Source organism: Ochotona princeps, chromosome 2 (assembly GCF_030435755.1).
Source record: "Ochotona princeps isolate mOchPri1 chromosome 2, mOchPri1.hap1, whole genome shotgun sequence".
NCBI lineage: Eukaryota > Metazoa > Chordata > Mammalia > Lagomorpha > Ochotonidae > Ochotona > Ochotona princeps.
The window spans coordinates 68570255-68593929 of record NC_080833.1 but is presented as its reverse complement, the minus strand read 5'-3'; the positions used below and the strand labels follow the sequence as shown (position 1 = coordinate 68593929).

The 23675-nt window shown below is 35.0% G+C and overlaps 1 protein-coding gene across 18 annotated transcripts in view; it reads right to left on the bottom strand.

The window, feature by feature from the left end:
• Nucleotides 1-23675, bottom strand: part of ADGRL2 (adhesion G protein-coupled receptor L2) — a 653944-nt gene that overhangs the window by 15471 nt on the left and 614798 nt on the right. For 11 of the 18 annotated variants that reach the window (XM_058658496.1, XM_058658506.1, XM_058658492.1 and 8 more), the window contains 8 exons: nucleotides 23378-23416; nucleotides 20395-20578; nucleotides 11492-11617; nucleotides 11043-11248; nucleotides 9878-10051; nucleotides 8776-8985; nucleotides 7710-7930; nucleotides 6325-6391 (listed from right to left, as the gene is read on the bottom strand). In XM_058658496.1, coding sequence (XP_058514479.1) covers nucleotides 6325-6391; nucleotides 7710-7930; nucleotides 8776-8985; nucleotides 9878-10051; nucleotides 11043-11248; nucleotides 11492-11617; nucleotides 20395-20578; nucleotides 23378-23416 — 1227 coding nt within the window. The remainder of the gene's footprint in view (nucleotides 1-6324; nucleotides 6392-7709; nucleotides 7931-8775; nucleotides 8986-9877; nucleotides 10052-11042; nucleotides 11249-11491; nucleotides 11618-20394; nucleotides 20579-23377; nucleotides 23417-23675) is intronic. The other 7 variants (XM_058658538.1, XM_058658519.1, XM_058658576.1 and 4 more) reach the window with 1 other exon arrangement.

Genomic DNA, 23675 nt, shown 5'->3' with positions numbered 1-23675 from the left:
AGCTCAAGCCCTAGCTGATTCACTTCTGATCCAGCTCCCTGTTACTGGCCAGGGGATGCAGCAGAAGACACATCAAATGCTTGGGCCCTTCACCTATGCGGAGACCTGGAGGAAGTCCCTAGTTTCAGGCTTCAAACTGGTCCATCCCCAGCCACTGGCCACTGTGGCCATTTGGAGAGCAAACCAGTGTATGGAAGAACTCTTTGTTTCATCCTCTGTTACTTTTTCAGGGAAAAAAAAAAGGTCCTTAACAGAATGTAAATACTTTCTGCTAAAAATAAATTTTACCTACAGAAAATGTAATATTAACTAAGCCGAATGTGCCATAGAAAATATTATCTTCTATTTTCTATTTTTGCCTATGCCTACAATGCCATGATACACTTAAATAGCAAAATGTTAAACTTGGAACTGTTGTTAAAGGGTTTTACTATTGCAACATGGGGGAAAATGCTGGAAGGGGAAGGGCAGAAGGGAGGAAGGGAAGGAGAAAGTGTGAATCCCTATAGCTACAAAGCTGTATCATGAAAACCAATAATAGAAAAAATATTACCTTAGTTAATCCTTTAAAAATAAATTTGTGATGCCAATTTTTACCTTATACTCTTAAGTGAAGGAAGGGAAGGTTCCTCTACACTATATACTGTATACTAAATGGCACTTCATTTTAGTGCAAAAAATCTTTGAAATTTCCTTTTTTTTCCCCATAATATACTTTGCCCACAAACTTTTTCATGATTCCCTCTGTGTTTAATGTTCTCTTATTGGTTAGAAATAAAATACATTCATAACTTTGGAAAATGTAGACCATTACATGGAAAGAAAATAACCTATAATCTCACTTTCAGGGGAGGCAAACTCATTTTTCAAATTACTGTGCTGTCTTGCCAACGATGACTTAGGTACTATGTCTGAGTTCACATGCAACAGGCTCAGGTCTAGTTCTTCAGACCACTCTTCCCAAGTAACATTAACCAATTCATTCTGAGTGAGAAAATTAAGAGTCTTCCTCCCAAAATATATACTAATTCTATATAAAAAAGGTTCTATTTCTATAGAGTAACCTATTTTAAAAATCACTCAGATGATAAATGAATTAAAAACATCTAATAAATTAATATATAAAATTCCGCCTTAAAAAAGAGTCCTGGGACTGGAATGATGACTTCAATAGGCTAATTCTTTGCCTGCAGTGTTAGCATCCTATATGGGCACTGGGATGCAGCTCCCCGCTTAAGGACTGGGAAGGCAGAGGATGGTCCAGGTCCTTGCGATTTTGTACCTGCGTGGGAGACTTGGAAGAAGCTCCTGGCTCCTGCTTTAGGATTGGCTCAGTTCCAGCCATTGTGGCCATTTGGGTAGTGAATCAGTGGATAGAAGATCTTGTGTCTCTCCACTATAAATCTGCCTTTCAAAACTGAAAAATATATAAATCTTAAGAAAAATTCTGACTAATTTAATAGTGATACTCTTCAATTGTCTTTCACCTGAGGAACTGCCATAATTAACTGTACTTCTGTAATTCCTTGGTGAGACATTAGTATTCCACAAGCAGCAACTGATGAAAAACACCCACACACCTACTTTTCCAGGTTTATTCTTAATCATTAGCTTAAGTTAGTTATACTCTCATTTAGTTAATCACAGTAAAATTCTAATACAAAAACAAGAAAATTTAAAGCAGTTCTAATATATGTAAAATTAGTTTTTCCAAAGAAAATGAGTCTCTTTAAAAATATTGGAAAAATACTTGAAGAGCCCTAAAAAGATTTTTGCATGCAGAGGATTTTACAAGTTTCTGTGGCCTCTCCAATTTAGACTGAATATTAAAATGATAGCAAATGCACAGAATGTCAAGAAATTTAGAGTAAATCCAATACGCAATTAGCTTCTGGAATATGACTTGAAGGCATACAAATAAAGAGGCAATGAAACATTTAACAGGACAAAATACCATCATTTAAAAAGTAGTAATGGAGACAAGAGCATGTAAGACATACTGTGAATAATTAGGTCAAAAAGGTGTGAAACACAGGATTTTCACCTTCCTCATTGTTAAAAATTTTTGCTAACATTATTTACTAGTTCTGTTACAGAAATTTTAAAAATATCTGTATATTAAATATTGAATAATTTAAAATGCCAGTGGCAGCATCTGTGGCAGTGTACTATTCTGATATTACAGAGACCACACACTGAAAGAAAAACATTTTTTTAAAAAAAGTGGTCTTATAGTTCTATTTTCTCCTATGCTTAAAGTTTTTAATATTAAATTTTAGCTTCAAAGAATACATGCAGTTTAAGTATTTAGAGGGCGGGTTCATATACTCTGATTTAAAATAAAGACTTTGTAGGGTAAAACACATTTTAATGGATTCGTCTGTTCTTCCTTGTTCTCTTCAAACACAGGAGTCAGAATCAGAATAAGAAACAGTGAGAAGTAAAAACATCCCTGATAAAGTGACTGAATTTTGGTCATGACTTTTAAGACAAAAGGGTTAGTTTCAAACAAACTACTGGCTGCAAATCTATTTTCTTTCCTTTGCTTTCTTCTCTTGGCATATATGGCTCCAGAAATACACTTCTGTTTTAGTTTTTAATTCCTGATTTAAACTAAGTGATGCTTTTCCCTCTGTTACTTTTACCTCTTCCAGTGTGTCTGCCTTTGGCATATATCTTAAAATAAGAGTAATCGCAATCATTTAACACAGAATTGACTCAATTTCTTGATTGGAACACAGCCAATCAAGGAGATGGCATCTCCATCATCTATTGTTGCTCTTCCTGGATTCCAGTTCAGCCACTTTTTGCTCCTCTTGTTTCTCCCAACGTAAACACTATGTGGGGACAGGTTGAAAGACTCCATGCATCAGTGACAAAGAGAAAAGGGCAGAGCTGAAGCCTTGTTCCACAGATTTCCCTAATGCTGGTCATCAGACGCCACTAACTGCTCAGCATCCACATGTTGTCACGACTGTTACATAGGTACGTCAACACACTGACTAAGTTTATAGATGAAGCATTGCATTCCACAACGAATGAGGTTTTAACTCCACTCCCTGTCTACGTGTGCGTACTGGTAAACAGATAGATGGGTATCCCTTACCAGAACTCTGTGTGAAAGTGCCAGAGCAAATTCAGAAAAGAGTATCTGCTACTCAGCCAAGACAAAAACTCTAAACTGAAACTTTCTTTCCTTCCTGCTGACAAGTACTTCTTTGTACCTGTCCCCACAGAATATATTTTTTAAAATATCTTAAATTCTTTAAATAATCTGCTAGTATAATCTGCTATTTCAATTCATTGCTACTTAAGTATATCCTAGGTAAGGATTACTCATGATGATGAATATAAAAGTATAAATACATTTAAAGAGAACAGGACCACAGATTATAGAAGTGTACGGTTTATTTTATGGTCATCAACCTGCTCAATTGAATCACATCTGCCTGAGCTTAGCAGCTTAAAATTCATTCCACAGCTTGCAGTGCTGACATGGATATGATAAGACAGAAGAACAGAAACCCCACTCTGAAGCAACCGCACTGAACTGCACATGTTCTGACCCTTTTTGTCATCCCCGGAGCTTTTGCTACCTGGCAAATGCAACTCCAAAACTGTATTTGTGTCTCCAGATCTTTCCTGTTCGTCAGGCAGAAACCTATTTCTCCGTGGGACTAGCAGTCAGAGAGGTGTTCTCTGAAGAAGACTTCTAAATGAGCGTGTGAGCTGAACTCTTTCTGAACTGAATGAATTATTAACGATGCAGATGGAGCTGTCCAAATGATAAGAACAACTCCTGACGTGTCATGATCCAAGCTTTCATGAAACCATTTCAGGCATACTAATGGTTTCCCACTGCTCATTACTTACCAGCACTTTTCTCATAGATATAATAACTCTAGAGCCTGTGGGCCAGACATTCTACACAAACGCAGAAGTGGCAAGCTTTATCTTCTTCAGCATATTATTTTCCTCCCAGAATATTATTATTAAAAATGGACACCTACTTAAAACTACTAAGCTAAACGGCCTCAATTCAAAAAAGTTAAAAGTGCAAAAATACTTTCTAGGAATATTAGTATATAATTTTTGGCCGAAGAATGTTCCATAAAATGATGATTAGTATACAATGTGATTTATACTACCACTATTATTGGTCTGAGCTGAAACTAAGAGTATTCATTAATTTTTTTAAAGATTTATTTATTGGGCCTGGCGGCGTGGCCTAGTGGCTAAAGTCCTCGCCTTGAACGTGCTGGGATCCCATATGGTCGCCGGTTCTAATCCCGGCAGCTCCACTTCCCATCCAGCTCCCTGCTTGTGGCCTAGGAGAGTAGTTGAGAATGACCCAAAGCCTTGGGACTCTGCACCTGTGTGGGAGACCTGGAAGAAGTTCCTGGTTCTGGCTTCGGATTGGCATAGCACCGGCCATTGCGGTCACTTGGGGAGTGAATCATTGGACAGAAGATCTTCCTCTCTGTTTCTCCTCCTCTCTGTATATCTGACTTTGTAATAAAAATAAATAAATCTTTAAAGATTTATTTATTAAAAAAGAGGGAGAGAGAGCTCTCATGTACTGATTCACTGCCTAAACGCTGCAATTGGCCCAGGCTACTCTGGGTGCTGTGAACTCAGCAGAGGCCTCTTAGGTTGGTGGTAGGGGCCCAAATGCTTGAACCATCACCACTGCCACAAGAAGGAGCGGGAACTGAACTCAGGTGTCCCGCTGTAGTATGTTGGCATTAAAACTGGCATCTTAAGTGCTAGGCCAAAAGCCCGTCCCATGGCAACAGAGATGCATGGAGGTAAATAAACACATACTGTACTCTTCTATCTGCACTCTTACATCCCTCTTAAGTCTCCCTCTGTTGGTATGACTACAAGGCAAGATACTTCGAGAGAGACTTGCACATGGCTGCCTGCTGAGTGTTTCTGGTATTGGGAACATTATTCCAAAAACCCTTCACTTTTCCCTTTAAGAATTTGATAGAGGATAATAATGACAAGACCAATAAATAACAGTGGCTTTTCACGACAAATAGTCAATATAATAAAATGTCCTTTAAACCTGTCAGTATTTTTCTTCTGAGACATAAACAGTATAACAAAAGTAAACATGTGGTATTTTTACAGGCCAAATATTTCTGAGGCTGTCTTCATATATTTAAAAACATAAATGTGCTTGCCCAAGTTTTAGGAGAAAAAAAAAGAAAAAAAGCAGCCTGTGCATCTGTGCTTAAAGCACCTTATCTCCTCATATCAGCTGCTTGCTATTTAGTTCTCTGATTGATTAGGGCCATGTTATCATATGTAAAACCAGGACAAAACTGATGAGAGATCGGCTTTCCTAGAAACACTCAGGAATGTTTTACTGGTTTGATTCACATAAGCATTCAGCTCAAACTGTCATTTGGCTTTGTATAATAATATAAAATAATTTTACAGACAACCATACAAATTTGAAGTGGTTTTAAAAAGTTTCTTCAACTATTACCTTTTTTTTCAAATTTTATAAAACACAAATTTAGGAATAAAAGCTTATTGGTATCACCTACTGAAGACAGTTAAGAAAAAGTCCTTAAATTAAAATAAAGATAAAGGCATTATATAATTGTGTTCATATTTCTTCTTCAGTGTCATAATGGTTGATGATACTTATTGCTATCAGCATAGAACGAGAACTCTGAGAAAGCTGTAAAAACTGAAATTCAGATAATACTTTCTTTTATTTCAACCGTATTTTAAATAGAAGTTACATAAATGTTTAAAAATACCTTAATATTATGGTTAACCTGTATCCATTTCATTTAAAAACAATTTTTTAAACCAGCATTTTAATTTGAAATTGTAAATGTCAGAAAGCAACTGTACGTGTAATAAACTGTAATCTGATTTAATATTCACTTTGGAGTATAAACTTAAAAAAATTGTTTTGTTCTAAACAGAATTGATTGCAGACTTTTATTTAAAAGTCCTAAACTATCGTGTACAAATAAGATAACAGAAATCAAGGTAATGTCCTTAAACCATTTTAAAACATTCAAATAATCCATAATATGACTTACATGTAAGAACAATCTGAAGTGTATGATACAATATTTTAGAATACTAAGCTGAAAATAGGCAAAAATGTTTCTAGACAAAAGATGATTTTAGAAACAGTGCATCCACTTTCAGTAATGATATATTTTAAAACACACTATACAACATCCTGAAAGATAAGTTTATAAATCTTTCAATGAAAGGATAAATTAGCAACAGAAAAAACTTAGTATTCTTTGAACAGCATTAAACAACAAAGGGAAAATATAGCTTGTTTACCAAAATAATGAAGGTAACGGGTCCAATGAAACTCCATATAAAATAATTGTCAACATGAAGCCAGCAGCTATGAGGAAAAGAAAAGAAAAAAGTTAAAAGTTAAATGCTTCAATGCATTTTCAATATCACAAGGAAAACAATTTTTAAAACTTAACAAACTAGAATAAACTTATCTCTATAATAGCCTTTGAAAATTCGTTTGCCACCAACTAACAATTCTAGTAATTATGAGCTGGTTGATTTAAAAGACAGCAGTATATTCACTTCAATCTGCCTGTTTAAATTGCAGTTTTTATTTTTTATAAAAACATACAAAAATAATGTTTCTATGGGAAAACAGTAAATCTCACTTTATCCCTAAATTTTGACTTTACTAAGACCTGAAATGCAGTATTTTAAATTGTCCAATCATTTGAAGGTTCTACATATAACATTCAAATTATTCTTTCAGGTCTAAGCAGAAACCCTTAGCCCTACCAATATAACAGGAAAAAAATGTTCAGACTTCAAAGTTTGTTACAAAATAATATAGTAGAAATATAAGACCTCCATTAAGGCATGGATGAACCACCAGAGAAAAAAGAATCAAAAATGGCAGTCACACAGTATTAGAATAAACGATGCCTAAACTTACTAAGACAGATTTTATTTAGTGGTTCATTTTCTTATAACACTGAATCCCCACAGAATTCCTTTTATTTGTCTTTCATCATCTGTACAGTCAGAAAGCTTTTTTTAGTCCAAAGAATCTGTATATAACTAATTTTATCAAAGAAAAAAATAAAACAGAATTGGAAGGCAAATTCATGCCTCTAGCAAATGAAATCCTTAGAAACACGACTGTGTCTACCTTCTGTCATTTTCTGTAAATATCTTTATTTTTATAAATGAAAGACAGTGACTTATTTTAATCCTTTCAAACTGCCTGATAAAATATTATCAAAGTAAAACATATGGAAGGGAATGTGCTGCTGTCACAATTCAGAACGAGAGTTAGCTACAGGGTCGGCTGCACAAAGAGGGCTAATGCTTCATTAGCTCAAAACTGAGTAGTTAAACCTGTCAGCTGCTGTAAGTTCAAAAGAATTTTTACTTAATATCTTTCTAAGGCCAAAAAGTTATTTACTTTTTCAATTTGTTTCAGGTCAATCTTTTGTGTTAAAAAGAAAAGTCCATAATTTAGAATCTGCCTCGCCAAAGTACAAATCCTCTGAACCCAGAAAAATTACAAAAGACTTGATTGTAATTTGTGCACGGCATGCCCATTCTCTTACCAATAAAGCTTTCAGATGCTATTTTAGTCTGTCAGGGACCCTCACTGACAGCTAACAAGCTTTAAAAAATTATTCACTTGAAAAACACTCAGGTCGCTTGCAATTACTTACGCTTTTTCTGTTCCATAGCTCTTATAGTCAATAGCAGCTGAAACTCCAACCACTGTGGCAGGAAACAAGTAGCCAGCTACATAGTAATATTTCTTCCTTGAATATTCACTTTCAAAAACTTCAACTAACATCAGATAGAGCTGCACACCTTCCAGGCACATCCAAGCAAATGCCGCCAAGAAGAAAAAGTGTAAAAGTCCTGCAAATATTGGGCATGCAATCTAGAAAGAAAAATAAAAGCTTATGATTGCAAAAAGCCCACTCCAAAGCTATCAAATATTCACTGATACAGGTCACATTTGTTTTCAAAATGTGTTGCTATTGAGCAAGATTTTTTTTTCCATAATGGAAATCAGAAATGTTAAATCAGGCACGTTTATGCCCAACGAGCAGCACTTCGTCACATACTACCACTTTCAGAGCAAACAAACATGCCTTAATTTTCTTCTAAAGTTATCCATTATGAAAGGTCAATGTTTTATTTGTACAGGAGTTGCTTCAAAAATCTTTAGGACAGTTATTTGCTCATATATTACTTCAAATGTTTCTTACAATGAATTTTAAAACTTTGAATAACAAAAAGCCAAGGTCTGCTGGCCTAGGATTATTTTCCTGTCTCATCCAGAACATCCCTAAATTTTTCCCAACACAGATGAATATAGGATAAGACATCAATTTATTAAGTTCTATGTCTGACACAGAGACCCTTTGCTGATGAATAAATTACTCTAGATATGAGGACAGGCTCACTGGTTAGAACGACTATGTAAACAGTACAAGAATGTTTAAAATGAGATCTTCTCATTAGCAACATCACCAGCATGCCTCTATTCAGATTATAGCATAACAAAATGCATAAATGCGCTGTGTACCTTAACATATAAATAAAAATATTACTTAATGAATTAGTCTATTTTTCTAACTTACTAAAAATTATCCTTCAATACTGCCATGACACACACATCAAGTTATAGGGTCAAATATAAACATCAGTACTGTCTGGATGGACATTTTTTAAAGATGATTTCTGAGAGACCCCAAGTCAATACATTTAATAGGTTCTTACCGTGTACTTTGTTTTATCAATGCCTATTAGGAAAATAAACTCAGCAATGAAAAGATTGATACAAAGGTTCTTGTGAATAGTATTGCGGTCACTTTGCAAGCCACGGAAAAAGCAAAAGGTGAAGATGCAGATAGCCAGGCAAACGAGGGAAATGACGATCCCCACCCAGGTGATGACTGTAAGAAGTAATTCATGAACTCCATCTTTATACTGAAAACAAAAGACATGAGAACCATTAGATTCCTGCGTGACATCAAGTGGAAGAACGGCTTCTACAGGCATACCCAACTTCCTGAAGAATGCTCATATGTGTTCTAAAAGATCTCATTACTAAAAAAATGTTGATCATATAATAGTTCAATATTATCTTTTATTTAAATGACTTCTGAAAGATTTCAGAAACTAATATAGCAGCCCAGTTATCTCAAAATGACTGAAATAATTACCTACATAAACACATGGAAAATATTCATAATAAAATAAAAAATACTTAGTTATGATATCCATTATAAAATAATGGTATTTTAATAATTGTCTAAGTTAACACATAAGCCATGTTTTCAGTTTTCACCTGGGTTTTCTATATGTTACATACTTCACAGCTAAGTAAACAGTAGGTTTGTGAATTAAATAGTACATTTTGTCTTTTTTTAATCTATGGCTATGGTTCTCTTAGTTGTACGAGGAAATTAATACGGCAATCCAGAAGCCTGTCTGATTTCTCAGAATCTTCAGCTCTGTACAGGGATTAAGAAACCTAAAAGCAACAGTTGTACAACAAAAACAAAAACAAAACTTGTGTTGGGATGGGCATGCCTTCTGTGTGAGCCACTAGTGTTCACTGTGTAAACCTCTGGTTGCCTCAACTAACCACCTGCACAAAGGGCAGGTGAAGAGTGCTATCAGACCATATGATTTTGAGAAGCCATAATAATTTAGGATCATGATTTTTTAAGATACACGGATAGTATAGAAACCCCTAGAAACCAATATTGGTTTGCTTTTTAGTTACAATAAGCACCCAAAGTTGGGATTATTACAACAAGTTGCTTTGAATCTCTGAGGTTTTTCTCTACTACTAATTAGCCATGCAAATACTTACTGCAATTTCCCTGTGGGCCATGAGAATTGCAAAATTGGTTAGGTGGCTGCATGCACATGTTGTGCGGGTTTTATTAGTGTCAACCAGCTTGCAGCCCTGGGTAGACCAATATCCCATCATAGTTCTTTCTGAGTAGTTCCAGAAGGAGCAGTTTGCATTGAAATAATTGTCAGGCTGGGAAATAAAATGACAAGATAAAATTAGGATTTTACACTTTAAGATGGCAATAGCAATTGTTTAATATGTGTAAAAGGTAATTTAGATTAAACTCTGCATGTTTCGGACTATAAAGTTTTTCATCAGCAACACTGTGGACTATGTTATACCAGGTAGATTTCTAGCTTAAAAGAGGCTTTATAGTCCGAAACACTCTATCGGTGCTCTAAATTACCAAAGACCAATCTTACACAATTACAATTTCCTTCTTATGATTTTACATACTGACGGCACATTAGAATTATTTTCTCCCCCTTTCTTGCCAAATTAGAGCTGTGAATTTCTTCTGAGAAAATGCTAAGAACCAATGTCAGAGTTCGTCTGCAATACAGGGCCCACTTAGAAGTGCATCAACAGGAGATATGAGTACAAATATAAACTTCTTTGCCATTTTTCGCAATCTACTTATTTATCTGTGGGTGCTTATCCACTCTGACACCCAGAACTGTGCAATCTTCCCACAGTGTAGTTATGATTTATCTAAGTAGCAATTCGTAGTTTAAGGCACAGCACAGGAATTACAATTTCTCTTGTATTTCTAACAACATTACTTGATGTCAATTGTGCCAAATATGATCAGTAAAAGCCACTTTAAAAAAAGTTGATTTGCACAGTAAAAAAGGCAGAGTTCCAAGAAGAGTTAACACTCAGCTAATCCTGCAGCTAAGGTAAGAGTTAATTTTCATTCAAAAACAAATTAGAGTCATTTACATTTTCCTGTTGATTACTGAATTAGCTTTCATTAAGAATACACTTAAGTTCTAATAATCACTGAACCAGGCTCATTTAATTTTATGTTCACAGACTTAAATAAACTTGTGTCTCTGACCTAGTGCAACATTTAAAATTCAAATGAAAAGGTCTTTTCTTTCTCTTTCCTCTCCGTCCCCATCCTCAGCATGTCAGTTTTGCTTTCCATCCACTACTTCATTAGCATACATTAACTTACATCAATGTGCGGCAGGGTAAAAAGCACAGGATCGGTCAGGAATACTCGGCTGGACTCTTTATTGATTGAAACTGAAATCACGTGAGAATTCACTGCAATTGTGCTATTTCGGCCAATAAAGTCAGCACCCAGTTTTATGGTCGCATTTTCTGTACTAAGGAACTGTCCCAGACTCCGGTAAATTATGAACACCAGTTTGGCAAGTCCTAGGAAATTACAATAGTCATATAAGAAATGTGCTTATACGTAAGATACATTAAAATAAGAATGAAATTTAAAAAAAAAAATCCCTTGTACTCTATACTTAGTTAAATTTAATGAGAAAATGTAATCTGCTTTAAATGTTAAGCTGTTTGGTCATTCCAGATGTCAAATTAGTATTTTGGAATGAATACATTTAGCACTAGAAGTAGACATTTTCTTAATTTTAAAAGGCTGCCGCATCTTACCATTCCTGCTGTTCTGTTTGACGGTATTTGCAGAGAGCTGAATTGAGCTGCCTGCACCTTTGATGCCCAGAGGAAATTTAAAGTCTTGGACCTGTCCTTCAGTACTGAGTACTGCAACTTCCAGAACTGCAGGAGACAAAGGGGAAAGGAGAAGGAAGAAAAAGAAGCAATTTTTAAAAATCAAGAAGCAAGGAGAGGTGGTAAACATGTGCAAGCAATATGCAGGAGGATTCCCAAAAATTGAGAATAAAACTCTAAATTATTTCAAGAGGTTTTACATCTTATTTTTGCTAAAAAAAATATTTGACAAAATAATGTTACTATTTTCTTCATATTTTTGTTATCCTTCATCCAGAACTAAGTCCCAACTTTCACATTTATGAGTAAGGACAGTGTTTAAATTCATTTAGTGCAGTTTTCAAGGTTTCATTTAAATCACAAAATTAAACAGAAATATTTCAAATTGATACTTTCTGGTCACTTCTGTTAAGCAACATTTCAATGAAGTAGGAAGTATGAATGTGAACAGTCTGAGTATATTCATTATATCTATTTCTCCAGATTTACATGTTCATACATAAATTATTAAGCAGGTTTACGGTAACAGATTTTTTCCCTGATTTCTAACAGATCAACATAGTATACTCATAGAAAAATAGCTGTCAAAAAATTAAAGCTTAAATTCTTAACCAATAATCTCACATGCTCAGGTTGGGCCAAAGAAGATCTCATAGCTAAAATCAGGTCAGCCACCCTTTTTGAAATCAAGCTTCACAGCAAGGGGGTTAAGCGTATTTATTCATATACTGTGTGACACAACCGTGTCAGTACTTCAGTGTAACTAACATACTCAATTTTTTAAAGAAAAAATGTTTCAGAAAATATTTGTCTGCCAATACACAATTCAAAAATCTAAACCACAAAGAAAACTGAAAAACATTTTAAGGAAAACAGCAAGACATTTACCTGATCCATAAGGGCAATGCTTAAATTTGTTTCAAAAATGAAATTAATGGTAATTATGCAAAACAGTGTTTATTATTCACAGTAATTGTAAATCTGTATTATGCAATTTTTTCACTTAAAATTTAAAAGACTAAAAAGTATTTATCACACAAAAGTTATATTAATAATTACAATATGCAATTTTACTGATTATATGGTAATTCTATGAAAAACTGATAGAATTGTAAAGGTAACAAACATTCTTGATGACAATTCAAAAAACATATTCCCTATATTTCTCTGAGCTTTACTCAGTAATATTTTGTGGATTTATCCGTGGAAAGATTAAAAGCAGTAATTCTATCATATCCCATATTTGGTGATTATTCTTGTCCCTCTACAGGTAAAGTGACAAAATGTTTAGTAATTAATAACTGTCTCTTCCTCACACTGAAAGGAATTAGCATCATTCATCTCTCTTAAGACAGAAGAGAGTGTATGACTCTGAGTTTTCATGGAACATCTCAAATACAGATACACAATGAAGCACTAATTTCATTCAACAGATACTCATCAAGTCTAAAAGGTATGTTTGAGGGTAGTTAAGGCACTAGTTACGCTGTGTCTTCACCCCGTATTATAGCATGTGGCTTAGATACAAATTTGGCCACTGACTTGTGATTTCTGACTAACTGCTAATGTGGATCCTGAATGGCAAGAGTGATGCCACAAATGACTGGGTTTTCTCTACCGACATGAGGCACCTGGATTGGGTTTCTGACTTAGGGCCCCAGTCCTGAGTGCTGCTGAAAGTGGGGGGTTTGAATACACAGACGGGAAGTTCTCTGTTCATCTCTCTGCATTTAAAATAATTTTAAAAAGATGTTTGTAGTAAATAAAATATATTTTATTCAAGTTTTAGAAAAGAAAAGCTTGTCAACAGAGCAGAGTAGATATTTTTGAGCCATGGGACAATGCAATAATCAATCTCAGACATGTACACGTATAACAATAGAAAAATTGAAAAAAAATGAGAACTTTCCTGGAAAAATAAAATAAAACAAAATTTAAAATCTCAACAGCTTCTAAGCAAGAAACAAAAACGAGTGGTAACTAAATATATATTTTGAATTTTAAGCAAGACATGTATTTTTTGTTTCAGAAAATAGAATGCATCCTTATTAATGAGAAGACTTGTACGGTATATATCATAGCACACAAGACAGAAATTACAGAATATTCATTAAAATTATGCAGAAAACCTTCAAACAAAAATATGCATGTCAAATACTGAACATTATGCTTAACTCAAAGAGAAATTCAAAATTCACCACTGGAAAATGTATTAATATTAATTCACCAAGTAATTCAATAACAAGAGGTATTACATTTATACATTAAACATAAAACTCCTTATAAAATAATACAGATAAAAGGAAAGTTGTTGATCAAATAAAACTTTCTTACCAAATAAAGATTCTCCAATTATAACTTTTAGCAAACAATAACAGACACTCTAGAGTCACTCCTCTGAATGTCAGAATGATTCCTCATCAAGCAGGTTTTATTAAGCATTGTAATAAAGAAACTAGTTTATATATAATACTTTTTAAAAAATGAAATACAAGATCTGAAGACCTCAAGGGAAAAAAACAGTTAACAGTAAACATCACTATCATCAGGAGCTCCACAGAAAAATGTCAGAACCAAGAATCTAGCAAGGCTGCCATCAAGCAAAATCAACTGTGCTACTGTGTACCAAGCAACAGAACAATGAAAACATGCAATTTAAAAAGACATCACTACTAATTGAGACAAAATTAATTTTTAAGAAGTAGAAGACAAATACAGAACTTTGTTATAAGATCTAAGAGCAAATAGAGATTTATATAAGACTCTGCTTTGGTAGAACTCAACAGATCAAGCTGGCACTTCTTTCAATACCAATTTACAAACTCAGTTTAATTCCAATAAAAATTCCAGCAAGATTATTCTATGCAGGGAACTTGACATACTAATTTTAAAACCCATATCAAACAATCGTAGCTAAGAGGAGTAAAGGCAATTCTGCAAGGAACTGAAGGTTCAACAAATCTGAAAAATGGCAAAATCAGTAAATGATATTGCTAACATGTACACAAAATTGACAATATGACAGGAACCTTATTAGTCATGACTGAGATACCCTATAGGTATAAAATTTATAAACTGTGGAAAGCACTTAAAAAAACTGCTTATTCATAAGAAAAAAAATTGTTGTCTTCCTCACATTATACTATCTAATCAAATAAATTCCAAGTGGATTAAAGACAAAAATGCAAAACTTGTTCTCTATAAAGAAAGTTTAGATATTTATAAAATCAAAAAATAAAATTTTATTTATGAAGTCAAAGATAAACACTTAACTAGATACTACAAAAAAATGCACAGCACAACTTAAAGAACAGACTAATAAATTTGACTTCATTACATAAAATGATACCGTTGGGAAAATGTAAGGGAAATAGCGAAGAAGAAACATTTCTAAGTTATATAATCCTGAAAGAATTAAAAATGCACAGAGAAATAAAAGGAAATTAACAAACAGAAGTTACATACAACAAGGTTAACAAAAATTTAAATACCTAATAAATGCATTGAAAAGAATCAATCAGAATTAAGTAATCAGGGGAACTGAAAATTGAAACAATGTGATCCATGAAAACCTACAAGATTAATAGAAACTGTTTCAGTTATAAAGAATTGGCACAGATTACTAGTAAAGATGTACATAGGCCCAAGGGAGAGAGCTATTTGGCATTATTTGGTAAAGTTGAAAATAGGCATGGCTTGTCACTTAAATATGATGCGCACACACAGATTTTTTTTTTTAATCAGGGAACAAAAGAAACAAAAACTTCCACAGCACTTTTCCTTACATTAGCAAAAAGTAGAAGCTGCTAAAATGTCTTTACGTAGAATATATGGGTGTGTCCTAAAAGCAAACAAAAACTAGAAACGTGCATGTCAACATGTGCAAAAACATTACAGTAAGCAAAATTATATAATCACACTTTAGAGTGTGAAACCATTAACATCAGATATATGTAAGGCTTTAAATGTAGAGGCCTATAGAACAACAACAAAATAACTAAACCTCAGAGAAATTACTTAAGCATGATAGTTATACATGCTTATTATTCTGATCAGGAATAAGGGAACCCAGGGGACTTTCACAGAAACATTTTAGCTGAATACAGTTAAAAAAAAGTGGTCTATCTGGGTGATTACTGTGCAGAATATCACACTTCTCATATGATTAATGTTACATGCCTTACATTACGTGTCTATATTTCTGAAGGAAATATAACTCAGCTATGTGGAGTTTCAAACAGCTAACAGTGTAAACTTTACATGGATTTCCCTGTTCTTTTTAAAAAGATTTATTTATTTATTTTTATTGGAAAGAAAGATACACAGAGAGGAGGAGGAACAGAGAGAAAGATCTTCTGTCCAATGATTCATCCCCCAAGTGACTGCAATGGCTGGAGCTGAGCTGATCTGTAGGCAGGAGCCAGGAGCTCCTTCCAGGTCTCCCAGATGGGTACAGGGTCCCAAGGTTATGGGCTGTCCTCGACTGTTTTTTTTCTTGTTATTGAAATATAAGTTAGCCTAAAGTAATAGCTACATTCATGCCAGTTGCTAAGTCCATTAGGGAAATACATGATAGGAAATTTACAATGGATGGATCAGGGGTGACATTTAAGACACAAGGAAAGATAAGAAAACATCACGTGTCTTGTGGTAAGATGCAACATGATGTTCCTGGAAAAAAAAAAAAATGCCTAAGCAAGTTTCTAGATAAAAAAGGGCCACTTGTGGTGGAAATAAGCTAAAATCCAGAAAGCAGAAAAATTTATAAGACAACACAAATCCACATCACCTTTTCATCAAAAATGAAAAGGTTATTTAGAGAGATGACGATGGAACAAGTCAGTTTTAATGAAAGATATTCAACTGATACATTAATTAGATTACATGAACGCAGTCTGTCTTGTAATTGGAACAAACTCTTGTCGGTTCTTTTTTGTTTTTTTGAAGTGAATGGGATACATGCGATGTTCTAAACAGCAGCTAATGAAAGTTATGATTTGCTTTAAATAATAAATGAGAAGAATGAAGGAACCAGGATTAGTCAGATGTTGATCATGGAATGGTAGTTTTTACTCAATATTTAAAATTTCTCCTTTCTTAACTAAGGAAATAAAATGGGTGAAAAATGCCAGTGCTTCATATAAAAATACACAAATTCGGACCTGGCGGCGTGGCCTAGCGGCTAAAGTCCTCACCTTGAATGCGCCGGGATCCCATATGAACGCCGGTTCTAATCCCGGCAGCTCCACTTCCCATCCAGCTCCCTGCTTGTGCCCTGGGAAAGCAGTCGAGGACGGCCCAATGCATTGGGACCCTGTACCCGTGTGGGAGACCCAGAAGAGGTTCCTGGTTCCCAGCTTTGGATCGGCGCGCACCAGCCGTTGCGGCTCACTTGGGGAGTGAATCATCGGATGGAAGATCTTCCTCTCTGTCTCTCCTCTTTGTATATCTGACTTTGTAATAAAAATAAATAAATCTTTAAAAAAAAACACAAATTCCCAGGAGCTGCCACTGCGGCACACTGGGTTAAGCCACAGCCTGCAACGCCCATTTATCACACGAATGCTATTTTCAGATCCGGATGCTCTACTTCTGATCGAATTCCTTGATAATGTGCTTAGGCATGCAGAAAAGGATGGGCCAAGTACTTGGGCCCCTAGCACACATGTTGGAGATTCGGAGTTACAGGCAGCGGGCTCCGGCTTAGCCAAGCCTTGGGTGTTTTGGACATTTGGGGAATGAAAAAGAAGATAGAAGATCTCTTTGTCTCTTTCTCTTTGTACCTCCAAATAAATAGATCTTGGGGGGAAGATACACAAGTGGAATAAAAGTGATGAAATTAATGGCAAAATGTTTTAAAAAATGTTTTAAATTAGAAATCAGTGAAATGTAAAAGCAAACTTACAATGAAATAACCACTGCAGACCACAGAAATTCCAAAAATTAAGGCGTACCAAGACTAACTAGCGGTGAGAATGCACAGCAATTACACATGCTACTGAAAATATAATAAAGCCACTGAGGAAAAATAGTTGAAAGAATACATGTAGTATGAAGTGAGTAGCCAGATAAACTGAGGCATGCTGCCCCTTAAAATGGAATAAAACCCAGTAACACAAAAAACAAAGGTCTAACACAATCTCATGTATAAAATGAAATCTCCAAATTATTCCTCTGCGTCAAAGAAGCAAGGTCAAAAAATACATACGGTATGATTCCATTCAATTGAAAGTGTAGAGAAAGCAAAAACGACAGCGACAGGAAGCATTCGCCTGCTGCTGCGGGTAAAGTATGAGGCCCCCATGGGAGGGAACAGAAGGATGGCCATGCTGATGATTATCAGAAAGCGTATGTCAAAATCATCAAATGTTACACCAAAAACTAGTGCTCTTATTACATGTCAATTGTACCTAGAGGTTGATTTATAATTTCTTCAGTGCTACTTATTTCAAAGGTAGACAGGGCGATGTAAGAGCGGGTAGAGAGATGGAGGGGTAGTGATAATTCACTGCTTAATTCTTCAGCACAACACTCAAGGCTAGGCCAGGCCAAATCCAGGAACCAGGACTCAACACATGCCTCCCGCCAAGCCAAGACCTGCTGTCTGCTGGCAGAGGGAGCTAGAATCCCAGGGCAGAGCCAAGATTCAAATACAGCTACTCCGGTGTGTGTCTCAACGACCACCTCCTGTCTGCCCCTCAGGGTTGATTTTAAAAATGCCACAACCAGACATCATTATAACATATTTGATGAGGTCATACAGTACAATGGTAAATCATGCTATGAAGTTCAACTAAAAAATCACTAAGGAGAAAAATCAAATTGTTTTAATAATTAAAGATACTGTGGCCATGCCCTAAATTTAGATAAGAACTGCAGAGTAACAGTATAAAGGAATGTTAAGCTATTTTAGTCCTCATGTTTGAAAAGCATAATACAAGCACTAAGAAAAAAACTGAATGTTTCCTCATGGTGAAATCATATATATTTTTCCTCACAAAATTACTTGCTTATTTGATTTAAAAGCCAAAACTACATTAAACTGAGTTTCATGTGGACAGTTCCTGATGAGCCAACAGAATCAGTGAATTCCAGACATTATTACAAAAGTCAAAAAAATATATACTATATCTCACAACACTCTCCCATCCATGTTTGTTAACTCAAAAATTTGGGGAAAAATGATTAAACCTTCAAAATTAAAAGACACATTAGTGAAAAATATACACATGGACATTAATTTTTGAACTTGACTTGAAATAGGATAAGAATACCTTGGACATGTAGTAACAGTTTGTTTTACATATGTAGGGTTAGTAGGATAATGCTAACCACATATATCATTTCCTTGTAAAAGGAAAAGGAGTCTTCAGGTTTTTGTTTTGTTTTTTAATAGCATCCCATATGGGTGTTGGTTTATGTCCCGACTGCTCTGTTTCCCATCCAGCTGTCTGCTTATGGCCTGGGAAAGCAGAGGAGGAAGACCCACATGTTTTGGTCTCTGCACAACTTTGGGGGACCCAGAAGAGACTCCTGGCTCCTGACTTTGGATTGGCTCAGCTCCAGCCATTGCAGTCATCTGGGAAGTAAACCAGCAGATGGAAGATCTTTCTCTGTATCTCCTCTCTGTAAATCTGCCTTTCCAATAACAGTAAATACATCTTTTTTTAAGGTTTCATAAAGAAATGGAAAGCTTTACTTGTTTTGCACTTGTAAGTCTATGTTGAATGTATTTTCCTCCTGACACATATTCCAGATCATGCAAGCCAAAATATTTCACTTCATTCATTCCAAAGCCTCAGATTAAATAAGCACACTTGAATTTCTAAATAATAGTTTCTGCCTTTTTTTAATCATTTGTTTAAAATAAACATTTTTACTCCAAATCCAGGTGTTTTAATTTTACTTACACTAATTTTCTCTAGGAATCCTTGCTTTTTGCATTAAAAAAATAAGAAAACTGATACAGGAACAATGCAGATGTAAGATGGCATCCCAGACAGTAAGATTTCATTTAATATTTGCTGCACTGACGTAGGTAAGAACTACTTTTGTTGGAGGAGTAGTCTGTGCTACTTTAGAATTTTTTAAAATGTATGTTATGAAAATTTTATTTAACTATTTGAATTCAGTGTCACAGAATAATCAACATTTCTAAACTGTTTAAGCCCATATCACTAGCACGTATTCTACATAGTGTACTTCAAATATCTGCAAAAGCAAATTCCTACACCCAAGTAACAGCATTTCAATTCTAACTTATACTTCAAAACTCTCTGTAGTCATGTGACAGACAACGAAACATGGATATTCTGTATCACAGGAGACAGTTCTCAGATCACATCGCCACTTGAAGGCAGCTGTGGAGCTGTTGGCTCAGGTTCTGAGCACTAAAATATTTCACTGGAAAAATGTACTACATAAAGTAATTTAAGTTCATCAGGAATATACTAGATGAAATGGAAGAACAGTTGCCACAGTTTCACAGTACCCACTTTCATTACCTAAGAAATCCATATTCTGGTATCCAAGCATTTTTATATTTCTTGAATGATTTTTTCAATTGGAAAAGAAAAATAATGATTTTTTCAACTGGAAAAAATACACATAAATCCAAAATATAAAGATACACAGTTGATTTTGACTTTCATGTTAATAAACTTTTATCAAGTGGGATCAACAATTCATCTTGCTTACGTACAAAAACAATTTCGAGAAAGAGACTTAATCCTGGTAAATAAGATGTTGAGGGATGGAAGTATCAACATTCTCCTAAACATTTACCTTCTAAGTCCAAGTGAACCCCTACAGCAGACTGCACTTACCAATGTTCTCTGTGGGCATTGAGACCCTTGTTGGTTCTAAGAGATTGTCAGCCAGGACAAAAGCTCCTTCTTCCAGTGTATCAAGTAACATGGTTGCAGTATGTGCTTGTTCAGAAGAATTCATATGTTTCCATGATTCCAAAGCTTCTGGTCTCAAAAGGTTGTCCACCGTGTCAACAATTGCCTGCATCCATCAGAAACTATCATTACTTTTGACTGCTTCTAGAAGCAAGGTAATTTTTCAGTTACTGACTTGTGATAACAGTAATATTTATTTGTCGTGATGATTCCTGTTTAAGACATCTCATCTGAACAAGGTATAGCTGGCCAATTCAAATTCCAGCTGACCATTTCAAGATTAGCAGATTACTATCTGACTGTAAACAATAAATGTAGAAAGGTGGCTTGTTTCTGATGATCTAATCACACCTCCATTTTTGAAGAGAAATAATGCAACCAGTGTCAGCTCTTGACCTCGGACATGACCTACATGTGTGTTCATAACTATTCAAGTCATCCTATTTAGACTTCAACGTTTTACAAATCACTGATGTGTCTGCAATAGACTATACTTGAAAATCAAATCAGAAGGCTTTAAGGGCGGGAGGTCAAGGAGATATGGATTAAAATAGTAATCAAAATTGTGCCTTACAAACATTATCTACTATTAATTTTTTAACCAAAAAGAGTTTGAAAAATCTACATTATCCGTAGTTCCACTCTATTCTTCCAAGACCCTGTGCAGCTACGAAACACTTGAATATACTTTAATAAACAATGGTGTTCTTATAAAGGAATCAAGAAAGCAAGCAAAATATTCAGAGCCTTTCCTGAAAGCTCAATGAAAACAGACCAAGAGAAGTCTTCAATACTTCCAAGTTGTAAATATTCATGTTCAATTCATTATCATGCAAAATGACAGGAAATTTTAGTCAGGGAATCAATTGAAGGCAAGTTTTTGGCCTGGTAATAATTGTAGTTATGTACAAACTATGCCTTGCACAACTGAAACCACAACTTTATTTACTCTGTTCCATTTACCTAGTCATAATGTGTCATTAGGCTCACACATAAATGGTTCTGAAACATAAGGAAACCCTGATTAAAAAAAATACACTGTACAAAGGACAACAATAAAAATTGTTGGTTTGATACTACATTGAAATAAGCAGGGAAAACAGTTGTTTGGGTCTACTGTCAGGGAAAGATTAATTAGCTTAATCCATCTTAATATCCTCGTTCTGTTTGCCTTGTGAGCCACCACAACCTTCCTGGCAGGTGGAAGATAGTTCCAAGTAGCGTTAAAGGCTTTTCTCTCTCTCTCTCTCTCTCTCTCTCTCTCTCTCTCTCTCTCTCTCTCTCTCTAATGGGAGATGGAATAGTCAAAATGTTCACACTGATTCTGCAGCAGCCATTAACTAGAGTAAAACAGAAATTGGTCTGCTGAGGCTGGATTCATTAGTCACCAAGGAATACATGCTGGAACCTCTCTTCTAAGTTACAAATGAATCCTCTGTCACAAAGTGAGAACTTGCTTCATTTGCATAGTGTAAGTCAGCTTCTGATTCGTAATTTAAGGAGTTTTATTAGTCTTATCTGAACAGAGAAGCTCTTTTGAGATATACTGAAAATGACACTGGTCAGAAATTAAGGTCATGCTGAAACTTGCTCCTTATACACATAAATCAATGATGGTATGGAATTATTAATTTGAAACACTCCTTATTTATTGCCATTTGTACTTTTCTAGTAGGATCAAACTGATCATTAGCCTCATCATATTCCTGAAGCAGTCTTCGTGCCAAAGAGAAAAGCAAGCTATTCTTTTCCACTGTGATACAGGTCCTGGGCAACACACCAATTACTACATTTTCTAAATTACCTAATACCTTAAAGGTGAACAGTACATTCAAGTTTGAAAAATATTTTAGATTTCAGCAGTTATGTATGTTACCATTAAACAGGCTAAGATATGTCTCATCCATGCATTACCTTTTCCTACAATGGGTCCAGGAATGTCTACAACTAACGAACAGGATGCTGATGTGTTTTTTTTCCCCCTAGACTTACTAACTAAAATATGCAGTTAAAACGGGTTTTGAATATCCTGTATAAGATGAAATTACAAAAGGTCATTTTGTAGTCACAGTATCAAGGTTTAACTTACCATGTTCATGGTTATAAATATGGTTATAGAAAATAACTATCCTCCTAAAAGGAAGTTGTGGAATTCATAGAACAAAACAAAATGCAATTGGATATTAGTATTCTGAGCTATCAAAAAGAACTAGCATGGCATGGCATGGCATTGCATAAGTTCACTGTTAGCCTGAGCATAGTTCCTACTTACTCACATATACAAAGCAGAGAAGCTGGCTAGAGGACAGAAGGAATCTGAGCCAAACAATGGCTCTGTGCTCTTATTAGCCTGATAAAAATCAACATGGAATAGATACTGACATTTTCAGACTATCATACTGAAATCAATATCACACTATCACCCATCCCCATCTCATCCTGATTCTAGAAATGACTCCTCAAGTTTTCAGGACAAAGCCTGTTTTATTTAAGAATACATCACAAAGATAAGAAAGCAGTGACTTTTTCATGCACATACATTATGACTATACAGTCTTTGATATGATAAACTGCCAAGAATATATCATAGCTGTTTCACTCAAGTTATTTTTTTAATCCACAGAAATGACAACAAAAATGATACAGGATTACTTTCCAATTCAGAGTGTATCTCATCAAAATTCTTGTACTTTTGGATGAATGGAAATACAGCAAAAATTATTAAAGGAAATTATTTGTGTACTCAGAGTAATATACCTGTGAAAAGCCAACATTTGTACAGCTGATATGGGGCACATTATATAATTATCAAAGACTGAGATACATTGGATCATGCAGCAAGATGATAAAGCGTGGCAGGCAGCTGAAGAGGGGGCAAAGCAGGGTGACAGCACGGGAGAGGTACCTTAAGGTAAGCCCTGCATGTCTTCTCTCGTTTTTGGAGCTTTTAAGTAAAAGGAAAGAAAATCAGAGGTTAGATTTTTTTCTGTTAAAAATGAGGAAAGAAGAAATCCTCAGAAATTAAGCTGGTGTTCCAGAGCTCAAACTTTATTTTGCACTAAGCAGTCCTCTGAATGTCTGTGGTTATACATTAATTGCCACAACCGTGGATTTGGAGCTTTTACGCTGTATTTTATTAAACACATGAATACAAAATGTGTTGACAAAAGAGAGACAAAATGTACACTGGGATTCAAATCAAA